This window comes from Austrofundulus limnaeus, unplaced genomic scaffold, assembly GCF_001266775.1.
Source record: "Austrofundulus limnaeus strain Quisiro unplaced genomic scaffold, Austrofundulus_limnaeus-1.0 Scaffold22, whole genome shotgun sequence".
Taxonomy (NCBI): Eukaryota; Metazoa; Chordata; class Actinopteri; order Cyprinodontiformes; family Rivulidae; genus Austrofundulus; species Austrofundulus limnaeus.
This window is the reverse complement of record NW_013952424.1, coordinates 1064188-1078487: the sequence shown is the minus strand read 5'-3', so window position 1 is coordinate 1078487 and position 14300 is coordinate 1064188. Positions and strand designations below refer to the sequence as shown.

Genomic DNA, 14300 nt, shown 5'->3' with positions numbered 1-14300 from the left:
ACGTGTTCAACACTTATTTTGCCCGCTGTAAAAACAGGATTTTAATAACAGCTAAAGGTGACATAGATACTTTATTATGGTATAGTATTTAAATATATGCCTGAGAAACACATAATTTTGGCCCTTTAATATGAGCACCCATGAGCCTGAAAGGAAGCAGCAGGTTAAGATAATAGTAATTATGACAGAGTGAGGTTGAAATGGGTAAAAGAAGCATAATGAATATCGTTACCATGGTCTTATTTATTTGATTTGATACCAATGTTTATCAACCAAAAAGTTGGGGGCACAGGTCTTTGCTTGCTGTTATTTTGTGGGTCAAAAGCTGAAAAGTTTGAGAACCATTACATACAGCATTTTTTAGCAAAAGCAAACATCACAACACATTTTCAGCGTTAAATGTTAAAACATCATCAACATTTAGACTTTATTCAATTCATTTGACTTTAAAAAGAGAATCTCTCATGCAAAGAAACATAAAGAGCCAAACTGTTCACACTTTAATTTATTGATCTGCTTGAGTGACCACAGATGAACAGTGTAGTTGTAAGCAATGACAAAGCAGATTAAAAGTTTCTCTGTGGCATTTGGTCTCAGTCATAATAATATAGTTACAAGTGACTGAGGGTGAAGAAACAATAAGGTACACAGGCATATTTACAAGCTTTCCTTCCACAACACAAGTCTGAAACCCTCAACACGCTCCTCACGCCATAAAGGATAACAGACCATCATTTTTTTTAAAGAGCTGACATCTGTTTTTGTGTCATCTAGTAATCCCAACGTGATTTGTTTCATTTAGCCAAAGTTAAAGTACAAATTCACCATTAGTGTAAATCTCCAAAAGGGTTGGAATAATCTCTTATATTGATAAAATTAAAAACAATCCAGTCTAAAACATATTAGCCCTAACAGGGGACAGCAATCAGTGTCATTCATGTACGAAACAATTTCAAATATGTAAGTGAAAGCAAAAGGAAATGAGGGTGGACATGTTGACAAACTTTTGGTCTTTTTTTTCATCTCAACTTTCTAACATCCCACTTAGTGAAAAAAGGCTGAGGCAGAAGTTGAGAGCAAAAGAGGAACTTTCAGAAAGGACAATGCTACACCCCACACCCCTTCCATCTGTGCTCTCTAACCAAATATCAATGTCCAAATTCTAGTCTGTTCTGGACTGAACCTCCGCCATCGTTTATTTCGAAATCTTCTTCATCCTCTGATCGAGTGCTGCGAAGTTCTCTTCAATAGCCACCAGATTTTCCTTCATCGTCTGCTGGACCTGGTGAGGGGAGAGAAGAAAACAAAAAGATTCAATAAAACAGTGTGAAGGGATTGCTGTGTTTCTTTTAAAACTTGATGTAAACTTTGTACCTGTGTTAGCAGAGTGGTGTTGTCTTTCAGAGAGTTATTGATCATCTGCTGAGTTGTGTCCAGGTGAGTCAACAGTTGGCCAAACTGCATGGCTGACACACAAACGAGAGAAAAGTTTAAGAACAGATAGGAGACACTGGTTCCCCCATTTAATCACTGCAAAAGGGAACCAAATCTTAGGCAAAACTTATAAATGACTGCTTAGAAGATTAAACAAGAGATTGCATTTTAGTCTTTAATAGTAAAAGGAAAATAATTTGTCTAAATCCAGAGCGAAGAAAACTTTTGCTTTAAACTGTGAAGCAGAAAAATAAGTGATCTTTTTTCAGCTCCCAGAGAACCAATATCAGTTTAATCTATTGATGTCAAAGTTTTGCTTTCATGGGCTCAAAAAGGAATAAAATGTAATATAAAATATCACTTCTTCATCTCATAAAGAGGATGTTAAAGTTTTACAAGTTTCGGTCTAATTCTGTTACAGTGTCAACATTTGCCTCAGAGATTATTCTGCCCTCTCCCATTTAAAAAGGACATGGATTAGTCTAATTCCATTATCTGTTTGAATCCCATTCTCCTTTACTTTTTAATCTTTTGTCTCCTCAAAAAGTCCCATTGTGTTGCAAATCCTTAAAACCAAGCATTACATCCCAGATGCAGCCTGAAACGTGATCTGAGTTTACACCCTGTTTTGATCTGTGGCAAATTCTTGCATATTTAGTCTCTGAGACATGCTTTTGTTCTCTACTAACCTACATAAGTCTCTCCTTGAAATCCCACGGGTGTTGTTTCAAGGTTTTTCTCTCCTCACATGAAATATTGGAACACAGGGCAATAATAAATTCACAGCTATTGGCCTTATTAGAGTGAAATCTCCCCAGCTGCAATGTAGTTAAAATATTCATAATTTAAATTAGAACCTAACAAAACTACGTGTATTTGATGTTATAAGATTAAAGACACTCCTTCTCCTTAAACACTCAATGTCGTTGTTTTAAAGGCTTGCTGTATGTCTGACTGCCAGCCTGTCGGTCACTTCCTGTGCCTTACCTTGCTCGTGCAGCTCCTTCACAGCAACGAGCCTCTGCACCACCTGAGGTATAGAGGTGGACACAGCATCCCACTTCTGCACCACGTCGTACAGCTGCGACACCTGACGGGGACGAGCACAGACCAACACAATTTACACACATCTGTCTGGGAACAGCTTAGAGGATTTTCGGCAAATTTCCACAATTTTTGTGCCGTCTCAACACTTTCCATATGAAAACGTCCAGCTCGTTTAGGTCACGTCTATGGCTTTTGCTTACTCAGCAATGTATACTTTTTGAAATATTTAGCTTTTTCTGCCACTCACTGAAAATGAATGGAGCCGTTTTCATCATCCTTAAAACCTTTCAAAATGTTCATAAATAATTACAGCACTTTTTACCTTTGGTTCTAGTTCTCTTTTTTTACACTAAATTCATTTTTTTCAGCTTCTATTTAGCTGATTTTAGCTATTTTAGCTATCATTTTGACCTTTTATGCTATTCTACAGCTATTATAAACTTTTTGTGCTTCTTTCACCTGTTTTCTGTGGTTTTAGCTACTTTAATTTGAGTTTTTTTCAGCTGAATACATCTTTTTGTGCTAATTCCAGCTGCTTTTAAAGCTATTTTAGGCTATTTTAAGCATTTTTAGCTATTTAGCAAAAGTCTTCCAGCATGAAGCATTCACACTGCATTTTTCTGCAGGAAATGCAAATTCTCTAGTTTTGTTTTAGCATCATCATCTACAGAGTTTAAATTAAAACTTGGACAGAATTCCCTTCTGTTTTGTATAGGAGCCACTAATTGTAACTTCAGCTACAAGTCTTATATTCTTCTGTCTGAACTAAATACAGTAACTCTGTCTCACAGGTGTTTCACCTTTTTCAGCTACAATGTAATGTAGCTGCATGACAATATTACAGTAATTATCTTGGACTTAATAAAGCACCATTCATGTAAAAGCATTCCCTGATCACCTGAAACTACATAAATCTCAAATTTAGATTAATAAAAACGATCAAATTAAGCTATTTAAAGAATTAAATCTCAGTTACCTCACTTTGTGCCCCCTGCTTGGAAAAATTAAAGCAGAACAAGAAAGCTGATAGTAAAAAAATGAACCTTTGAGTTGAGATAAAACTAAAAAATATACTTCTGTTGTACATAGGTTTCTTTTCGTCCCTTTTTTCTCGATTTCATGTAATGCTGCCCGTGATAAATTATGAAATCACACCATCAGTCCATACAAACACTTTGATAATTTAAGATCTGTTTAACTTTGTACACTGAAACAATTTTTATAATGCAAGTTACTTTTTACGAGTTAACACAATTTCAATGCTGAACACGCTGTTCAAACTGACTGGAGATTCTGGTTTGATATATTTTAAACCATCTGTTTATTCAGCTTAAATGACAGGATAAAAGAACACACATACTTGGAAACAGCTGTTCCATTACAGTTGGCTGTTGTATTTTATAGCTACACACAAAGTCCCTGCATAAAAATGACTTTTCTTTATATAATCTCACATTAAATCATCCCTGTGCAATTCACTAATTCTTGTTTTAAAAAGGGAACAAATTTATCTGGAAAGGGAAATACACATCTCCACAAGAAAAAACTGTACAAAACTGTTAGTGTTCATTGAAAAATAAATTACTACAATATCGAAAACAATTATACAATGAGCATAGGCTGCCCTCTACTGGGCTTTTAAATGTAAATCACTTTAGAACTGAATAATAAAGTGGTTGAAAAATACAGCCATTTGACTGATTAAAAACATAAATCCTTTGCTGTCACAGATCTGGTGATCGTCTTCCTTCTCTAAGCTGGAGGAAACCCTGACAGCAGCTTAAGTCTTGGTTGATTCATGAGGTTTGGCTGAAGTCTGTAAAGTTGCAGACTTTAAGCCAGTGTAAAAACAGCTAATGTGCTTCCATCACCTTAATTGTCTGGAGACTGAGGGGTTTTAATGCACCGAATACATTTGTAACCCAACTACACCCTGAATTTACTTAGCACCGATGTGTGCGTGGAGAATACTGACCTTGTTTTGTGTTTCAGCATCTTCAATCGCTGCCTTGTGTTTTGCAATCTCATTCATCTTCCCAAGGACGCTCTGGAAGAGCAAGATGAATAATATATGCAAGGTAAGGAGGAGGAAAAAAAACAACAAGCAAATTGACAATTGTTTTCATAAAAACCAAGCAATGTTTCTTTTACCATCATATGTCATAATTACCCAAAATTCAGTTTCATAGTAAACCTTAATTTTATATAATTAGTCTGATAAAAAAAATGGATTCTTAAACACAGAAGTGCTGGTCTATTGAAATGTATGTTCATATGTGACCCATCACATTGAAATGAGGATTAAGTCTAAAAGTTGTATGTGGAGAAATAGACAGATATAGTGTTTTGATTAAAATGCTTGCAAAAAGTACATTTTCTCAAAATATAACAAAGAAATGTGTTATCAATATATCATTTCAATGAACTGAAATATTATACTAAAAATTTTTTGAAGCATTTTTTTGAGCATTAGCAACCAAAAACCCGATTTTGAGGAAAAACGCCTTAAAATGTTGAGATTTTCACTGTAAGCTATCAACGCTTATGTTTCTTTCCAGATGGGAAATCTCAATATTCAATTATTACTACTTGAGGTTTCTTTTTTCAAATGACATAAAAAAATCCTCATTAAAATTACATAAAATTATGATTTAGACCAAATATTTATGTATTATTGTAACCAACAAGACAAATTAAATAATATCTCTGGATCTACTAACGATATCAAGATGATCTAAGTATCAAAACGTAGCTTTTAAAGCCAGGAATCTGAAAATATGACTAGGTCATTTTGATCAAATTTGACTTAATCCTCATTTCTAATGACTTTAATCCTCATTTCATTTACCTAATTTCCCTCTGGGATCAATAAAGTATTTTTGAATTTGAATTGAATTGAACTGAATTGAATTTCGATGTGATACATATATTGTACAGTATGAACTAAATACTTGGTAGAGGCTCCTTTTGCATTAATTACTACATCAACGTGGTGTGACATGGAGGCGATCGGCCTGTGGCACTGTGAAAACGGCATTTCTTGAAATCTGTGCTGTTTTTTGGGAGTAGTTACCTGCAGTCTTGCCTCCACTTGATCCAGAGTAGCAGAGTCCAGAGCGCTGACCCTCGCCTGCATGAGCTCAATAGTATCCTGATAAGAAAAACAAACAAACAAAAAGTTTACAAATCTGTTTTCTTCTTGCTTCTACTACAAACAAGAACTTGTGATTGTTAAACCTGTGACTGACCCATTTTTCTGCAGGCTAACTGACAAAACAGATCAAACTCTTAACAGCTTTAGAAAAAAAAATATTGTAGATTTCTCACCATCAAACTGACTCCTTGAACACCAGCATTCAAAGGTCCCTACAATACAAACATAGAAGAAAAAGAAAAAAAAATAAAGCCTTCCCCATAAATTACATAGCAATGTTAAAATGTTTAATTACAGTTTCACTTAGTAACAGCAGCAACGGAATAAAAACAGTAGAGGGGGAAACAGATATATCTTCTAGGAAAGGTAAACAAAGCATTTTGGAGACAGTGTGTGTAAAGTCTGAGTAACTCAGTGTACCTGCTTGTCTGATCCTGAGCCAACAGCCATCTCTAACTGAGCCAGACGCTTCTCCAGTTCTGCCATCTGCAGGGATGAAGCAAGGCAGTGAAAACTCACACATACCTTTTCTCTTTTCTATCCTGTTTATTGCCTTTAAATAGTGTCAGACATTTGTCTATAAGAATATACGTGGAAACGCCAGGGAACTCGTATGAATGTAACATCCAGACACTTGCCCCCGCTGTCTCAATTTCCACTTTACCTTGGCAAACTCGTTGAATTTTTCCTGCTCTGGTCTGCTGTGTAACTCGTACAGCACCACTCCATCTGGACCTTTTGTCGAAGAAGTGGGTTTGGCATCTCCTGCAGAGCTGCCGCGGCTGCTCTTAGCCGCCTCCAGCTGGGTGAGCAGACGCCTGCAGGAAGAAGGGAGAGGAAGACCCTAAATAATAATACAGTACATTCAACATAGTTTTCTGCCTGATGTTCTTCTAGTGCCTGGTTACTTTTTTACTCAGTTTATTTAGGAATTGTTTAAATTTTAAAAGTAAAGGTGAGCTTTAAAATGAGATTACACTTTTATTATTTTGTTGTTGTTGTGTTGTATGGAAAATTTAATGAAAAAATGTAATAACTGCTGACAAATTTAAAGAGTGGTTTTGCTTAAAATGACTGCATAAGTCAGCATTTCACTACAATAATGGACCAAATTTGCTTCAAACCAATAAATCAAAACACGTCTCATTTGCGTATCCTGTTCTGCTCAGTTTAAAACATTTACTTCCAATATATCTGACATTTCTGTTAAAATACCGTCTTGTCCTGTCAGGATTAACTCACCTGGCAAGTGCTCCATCTGGATCGGCCAGGTTGATGTGAGCCTGTGGTCCCAGCAGTGAATCGAGATGAGCGGACACCAGCTGCTGTTTGAGCTGCGCTGCCTGCTGTGCCAGAACCACCGGAGTGAGGCGCTCCTCTGAAGTACTTTCTTTTGCAGCAGACTGGAAAGTAAAATTAGACCCAAAATTACTGGAACTGCCACAATTCTCCTTTAAAAGGGATCCCTGATTAGTTGTAATATTAGACTTTATTTGATAAACATATATTTTAACTGTAAAACAAAGACTGTAAAAATACTGTAGGCTGTTTAGTTTTGTAATTAAAAATATATATATTTTAACACGGACGGAGCCATTTTATTTACACACAAAGCATTCTGGGTAAATGATGACGTGGATAGGTCCTCGGTGTGAGCGAGCTATATCCACCCTGAAGGTTAATCTTGGACAATATCTGATGATTGACTCTTTTAAATGAAACCAGAGAGCGTTGACAGAGAGGAGAAGGTAGAAATGACTCAGCCTGGAACTGAAAATATAGATGGAGGACAACAGAGCTGCTTCATGGAAGAACTTCAGCTTAGCCTGTTAGCCTTTGCGCTAGTGCCGAGGCTATATTGCCTTATATGAATTAGCTCAGCGCTAGCGCGACAAACAAGCTAAACCGAACTAATACATATGGTGATCGCGTCGGGGCTAAAGCTAACAGGCTAAGCTGATGTTCTTCCTTGAAGCAGCTCTGTTGTCCTCCATCTATATTTTCAGTTCCAGGCTGAGTCATTTCTACCTTCTCCTCTCTGTCATCTCTCTCTGGTTTCATTTAAAAGAGTCGATCATCAGATATTGTCCAAGATTAACCTTTAGGGTGGATATAGCTCGCTGGCAGCCTCGCACCGAGGACCTATCCACGTCATCATTTACCCAGAATGCTTTGTGTGTAAATAAAATGGCCCCGTCCGTGTAATATATTTTTAAACTTTTATTTTAAAATTGATAAAAACTAAACAGCCTACAGTATTTTTACAGTCTTTATTTTACAGTTAAAATAAATCTTCATCAAATAAAGTCTAATGTTACAACTAATCGGGGATCCCTTTAAAAACAAACATACAACTGCAGGGTTCGTTTTATGGAACATTTAACCACAATCAGATATAATTTTCCAAATAATAACAGGAACAACATGAACTTTTAGTGTGTTCAGTCCTGGAAATACTGAACTTCTCTTTAGCAAAATTTGCCCTAATAGAGGAGGCCAGTTGAGGAATGTCATTTGCTTTTAGGATGCATTTTATGACTTTTTTAAATTACTGATGCTGAGAAGCTGGCTTGCCCATCTGCAGACTTACTGTATATTATGCCAATATGATCAGCATGACCTCAAAGCAAAGGACGCCCCAAAAAAAATAAAAAGGCCAGAACACAGTCTGAATTGTAATTCGATGATGGAAGGACAAAGATAACACTGCTGCTTGTGAAACAAATTTAATGACAAGTAAAGGTTAATTAGTGTCTTTTAGATGGGGAGTTTGCTAGTCTGAGATGGAGCTCAATTAGTTTTGATCAATTTAAGAGAAAATAAAGCTTCGGTGACAGAACGAGGCAGAACTGTGGGTTGGGCTGTCAGGTTGCAGTTTCAACTGGCTAAATATGTTTTAAAGACTGCTCCCTCCAGGGTTCCTACAGACCCTTAAAAAGTCTTAAAAAAGGCCTTGAATTCAGCAATCCAAAAATAAGGCCTTAATTAGCCTTAAAATGTTTTAAATTAATCTTTCAGATGTCTTAAAATTTTTAACACATTGTGAATAGGATGGTTGTAATTCATCTCAAATATTAAAATAATTGGTAAAAAATTGTTTTTATTATTTACATGCAGACATTCCCCTTTGACATCACTTCCTGTTATTTCACATGCAAATATCTCATTGTTCATCTGAGCAATGTGAAATTCGTTTTGTAATATATTAATGTTGTCTTTCCAAAAATGCATTCACTTTTCTTACTAACCTTTGATGTCACAGTCACTTTAAAGTTTCATCTACAGCAAATTAGGGTTAAGACCCCACTGTGGGTCCTAAAACTCTAAATTTTGGGTCATTAGAGGATTTACAGAAATTAAATTAAGTTTAAAACTGACTGCTAAGAAAGTTTCTGCTATAGTTAGATATGGATCAAAACAATTGGTCTATTAGCAATATTTGAATACTTCAACCAAAAATACTTTGAGTTTCTGCCAGTTTTTATTTTTGTCATTTGTGTTTATTATGAAATTGGTCTTAAATGTAATTTCACTTGGCATTAAAAAGTCTTAAATTTAACTTGCTTTAAACTGTAGGAACCCTGTCTCTCTTTCCCACACGATTACAAGGTCTAAAAACGCCCTCAATAAGATTTAAGACCAGATGAAGAATGATTATGCCAGTCCCTCCAAATTATTTCGCCTGTTACCTACCTGGATGGTGTCCACATCCTGAATGAGTTCTTGGATCTCATTAACCAGGCGCTGATACTTCTGCTGAGGCGTCTCCTTCACTTCACAGCCTTCTCCAAGCTTAAAGGAAAAATGTATCACCATTAAACACAACAATTTCTTCCTTTTTTCACTTTACTGGAAAACACAGTGAATGAAATAAAGTGTGAGATGTAGGGCTGGGCGATGTAAACAAAAAAATAATCTCAATTTATTTTTCATTTGCCGATATCAATAATCTGATATCTTTCTTTCTGTCTTAAAAAACACATTCTGTCAAACTCTGCTTGCTTACTAGGTCATTTATGGATAAGATAAACTACAATAACGTTTGAAACACGGTCTCCTAGAGAACACAGTGATGTTCTCCAGGATGACGAGGAGCGGGTAAACGTTTATGTTCATCAGTGAACAAATCTGACTCACAGCATGCACGCACTGCCGTGCACTCCCGTGGGAGCGGTCTCACCTCTGTTCGGGCTCAGTTTGCGCTTTGGGTAGCGTGAAGTGTGTGCATCCTCGCCAGCGATGGAGGTGTTTAAACTTGGCGCTTAGGTTATTGTAGTATTCTCCATGTGGCAGAATACTTTATAACTTGTGAAATGTTGTAGAATAGGAGAGCAAAATCATGACTAACTAACAAACTGTTTGAATGTTGAATGTCGCGCGCAGCCTTTGCACGAGGAGCTTGGTCACACATGCAAAGTTGGACCTACCTGTCCTGTCCTCTCCTCTCAGTCTGTTAAAATAATGTGGACTGCAGCATGTGTGCATTTGTTTCCATGTGTCTTTACTCAAACAATATCCATTAGCTTGGAGAAACTTTTTTCTATTAACGTTTCTCTAAGCTAACGGCTAATGGTGATCTGTAATCTAACATACACAAGCAATTGTTTGTTTATTTTCTCTTTTTATACTGCATTTGTTTAATGTATGTAGCATACTAGCATGCTTATCCAATCTAACTGCTAATGTTGCTAGTTGCTATATGTAAAAAAAACGGGGCTTCCTGTCAACCCCTCTCATTATTAAACAGACAGGAGGAGATAGAGAAATTAATGTTTATATTGTTTTTTATTTATTTATTTGTTAAGTTGGTAGTTTCTTATTTATATTTTTATTGTAGTTATAGAGAGCTTTCAGGTTTTATGTTGGCATTTATGGATCTTCCTTTATCTTCATTTACTAGTTTTATTTTATTTAATCTATTAGCTTTTTAATTAGAATATTTAGGGTTATATTTTCTTTCACATATATAAATTACAATATATAAAAGATGTTAAAAATATAGGATACAGAACTTTCAGTTTTTATGGCATTTCTGGCTTTTGATTTAATTATGTAGCTGCTAATTGTAAATAAGGTATATTAATTTTATCTTCGATTACATTTAAGTGGATATTTCATTTAAATATTTTAAAATCTACAGTATTTAAAATATTTTAGTAGCTTTTTGGTTTTTATTTAGTATTTCCCACTTATATCTAGTTTTCATTGACTCAAGATTTACAAACCTACTGCTCACAGCAGGTTTCACTCCAGACAGTGAGGGGCAGCGGTGGTCTTTATTGTTGGTGAGCTCAACTGTACTGAGAACTGAATGAATCAGTTAATGAAGTGATTTGATTCCGTTTGTTCACTCAAATGAACAAATCTTTTGAATGAATCACTTGTGAACGACACAACACTAAATGAATACTTGATTATGTAAAACTGCATATCTTCAAAACAACATGGACGATAATATCGTCTGCGATATATTTCGCCCACCTCTAGTGTGATGGTATTAAAAATGAATTACATTCGGAGAGAATTCAAACAAAATGTACTCACAATTTCAAATTCTCCTGACTCGTAACCCGTTCTTCTGTTTCTACTTATTCTGTCTGAGAAGTCTGTGGAGAAGAGATAACACTTTTAAAACCGAAAATCAGAAAATAAATGCTGACTAGTAGTGATATGGATGTTCATCTACAAGTAACAAGAGAAAAGGTATATACATTTTAGAATTAGTTTCAACATGGTTTTACAAATTCCAGTGAACTGTTTGTACCTATTTATATCGAAGGCAATACTATACCTCTGCATGACATCTACTTTAAATATACAAAAGCATAAAGCAGGCACGATCAAAATCTTTAAAATGCAGCCACAAAATTATTTTCATTTTCATTCATAGTTATATTTATACAGTATAAACACTGAACATTAGGTAAAAATGCTCTAACAGCTTCAGAACCCAGTAGAAACTGACCAAGTCCCTTGGTGTTGACGTGTTTGTCTTTGAATTTGTCATAAGCTGCGTTGGGGTTGACCACAATCCTCTCCACACTGTCACTGCAAAGCTCCTCCTGTTATAGAAAGTAATTAATAAATAGATTAATAATATATCAAAAATAATTAAAAACAAAAGCCAACTGAAAAAAAAAACATCTCAAAACCCAAAATATACACTTCAAATATAGACAAGCTAGTAAGACAGGAAAACTGATGTTTGATCAATGTCACCAAGATTAAGAGAAAAATTAAGTGCATTAAAGCATATTAAGGTCAGATGTAACCAGAAATAAAGTGACTGATGTTATAAATTATTAAAATGTGCAAGAGCTTCCCAATCATCGCTTGAGTCAGTTTTTAGAAAGAACCAAATTATTTAAACTTATTTATAAAAGGGGAAAATGAATGTGAACAATTGACCTCATATTAACCATTAAAACAATGTTTGATTTTTTTTGTTTGTTTGTTTTAGACCAATCAAGTATGGTAAAATAATGTTAACTTAATGAATATGACAGAATCTGAGCTGAAGGTCACCTATGGCAACTCTAATGTAAGAAGCACAAAATAACACGGACCATTAGATCAAAGGTTCCTAGAGAAGGTGAACTAAACTATTAACGAGATTAAAACACCACTGACACAAACAAACAACACGCATACGCTCATGAATTCGGATAAGAAGAGGCACGAAACACAAAGACGTCTACAGATGTCAGGAGGAGGAGGAAGAGGAGGAGAGTTAGCTAGGCTCTTACCAGCTCCTTGGGTTTCCAAAGAGAGTTAAAGAAAAACAACAGCAGAGCAAAAGGGAGAGAAAAAAAGTAGGGGGGAGAGAGAGAGAGAGACAACACAGATTAATGTGGTTATCACATGCCATGCACACAACAGGAACACTTGACCGGGGTTGGAGGAAGATAAGAAAAAAAGAAGTGTATTCAGGGCTGCAGCTACAAACCCCGGAGACACATTAAACAGTTTCCAGTTCTTTCCTTCTTCGCCCATTCAGGGCTGTAAGATGGTTCAGTAACACCACAACAAGTCTCTCTCTTTGGATGTCACATTCTAGCTCCTCATAAAGAAGTCTGTGTTTTTAAAAAGTGATTACGGAGACAGAATAATGTGGATCAAGCGAGTCAGAAAGAAGTTAGTACACAAATAAGTTTAAGACATTAATAAGTAATTGAGTTGAAGTTTATTCCTGGTAAAATAAAACACATTTTAAATAATTATTTTTGACCTAAAGCAATAAATGACTGGTATACAAGTAAAACTCTTGTACAGTGAGTTAATTTAGACAGCCACAAACTAATCAATGCTTATTTAAACTACTATCCAAGTATGCCAACAATGAAGAAATAGGACCAACGTAAATATGACTGCTGCAGTAAAAACAGCCACTGACAAAGAGACAAATACATATTGAGCCAATGTATTAATCTGCTGAATGATGGAACATCGGCCAATAAAACAATATGAAAAGTATTAGGGCATACCCCAAAAAATAAACAAAAATGAACTTGTGGAAAAATGGCAAAGCAACTGACAGAAACATCAGTGCCATATAGCTAAAGCTTATTTTAGGGGAAAAGGAGGATAAATGGCACAGGCTGTGTGCAACAATACATGTACCCATATCGAACTGTACCGAATTTATGGAAAATGCCTAAAAATGTACAATTTGAAGACCATTCTGTCTTGTGAAAATTATTTTATTCAGCTTGCAAAAGGTGACATGCAATGACTAAGCATAATATTATATTAGTAAATGCTAGGGTTGGGAAATATTGGCAAAAAGGTACTTGCAATTAATTGTGATTTGATAACGATTAATATGAAGATTAATGGATGACAAGAAACTTTTGCATGTTTTTCACACTAAATCAGTTCTCACGTCTTTGCAAATTTGCAAGAACTAATTGTTGACAGTTTTTCCTGACGACTAAGTGCACATGATATGATTTTGCCCAGCCCTAGTAATGACATAGTTGTTAAAACATAAGGAACGTTAAAACAGGAAATGCCCAAGTTAAGACCCTTTTCTACAGTTCTGTCAGAGCGTCACACACAGATGCACACAAAAAGACCCATCAACATCATTAAAGCCTTAAAAAGCTGAAATGAGGAATATAAATAGAAAGTGGGTATTCAATTCCTAGCACATCAAAAACAATAACATATTAATATACAACAAAAAAGACCACACCAGCAAACTGGTTTTCAATTCATCCCAGTCAATTGATTTGGAAAAAAAAAATCACGAGATTATGAGAAAAATCAAGAGATTAAAAACAATACATGCATTTTTCTTTTTAAGAAAAATATGGATCAAGTCTTACTTGTACAAACTAGGGTCCCGGAAGGGGTAAAAACAGGGACAAGGGGATGGGAAGAATAAATGTGAAAACATGCAAGTCAGGGTTTACTCAGCTGGTCAGCAAACAACAGAGATATGATGGAAAGGCCAGACCAGCACCCCTCTTAACTACATTTTGGTTGTTTAGGAGAGGCACTAAAGAGATGCTTTTAAACTGAAAACTGTAATAAGAAAACAACAAGATACATTTCTGTAGGTCAAAACATTAAAAGAATGGAATTAAACTAGTGGATTGTCTTGTAAAGCTTATAAATATTTTAATTTGATGTTTGATAATTGATCTCTGTTTATGCTTAAGTT

The 14300-nt window shown here is 35.5% G+C and overlaps 1 protein-coding gene across 2 annotated transcripts in view; it reads right to left on the bottom strand.

Moving 5' to 3' along the window:
* Positions 1-487: 487 nt before the first annotated feature.
* dctn2 (dynactin 2 (p50)) overlaps positions 488-14300 on the bottom strand; it is a 15418-nt gene continuing 1605 nt past the window's right edge. Inside the window, exons 3-15 of one of the 2 annotated variants that reach the window (XM_014004152.1) lie at positions 12382-12387; positions 11601-11697; positions 11180-11241; positions 9329-9427; positions 6878-7038; positions 6300-6453; positions 6056-6121; positions 5809-5847; positions 5555-5632; positions 4457-4528; positions 2422-2524; positions 1375-1466; positions 488-1282 (exon numbers count right to left, since the gene is read on the bottom strand). In XM_014004152.1, coding sequence (XP_013859606.1) covers positions 1196-1282; positions 1375-1466; positions 2422-2524; positions 4457-4528; positions 5555-5632; positions 5809-5847; positions 6056-6121; positions 6300-6453; positions 6878-7038; positions 9329-9427; positions 11180-11241; positions 11601-11697; positions 12382-12387 — 1116 coding nt within the window. In that variant the 3' untranslated portion in view covers positions 488-1195. The remainder of the gene's footprint in view (positions 1283-1374; positions 1467-2421; positions 2525-4456; positions 4529-5554; positions 5633-5808; positions 5848-6055; positions 6122-6299; positions 6454-6877; positions 7039-9328; positions 9428-11179; positions 11242-11600; positions 11698-12381; positions 12388-14300) is intronic. The other variant, XM_014004153.1, reaches the window with a different exon arrangement.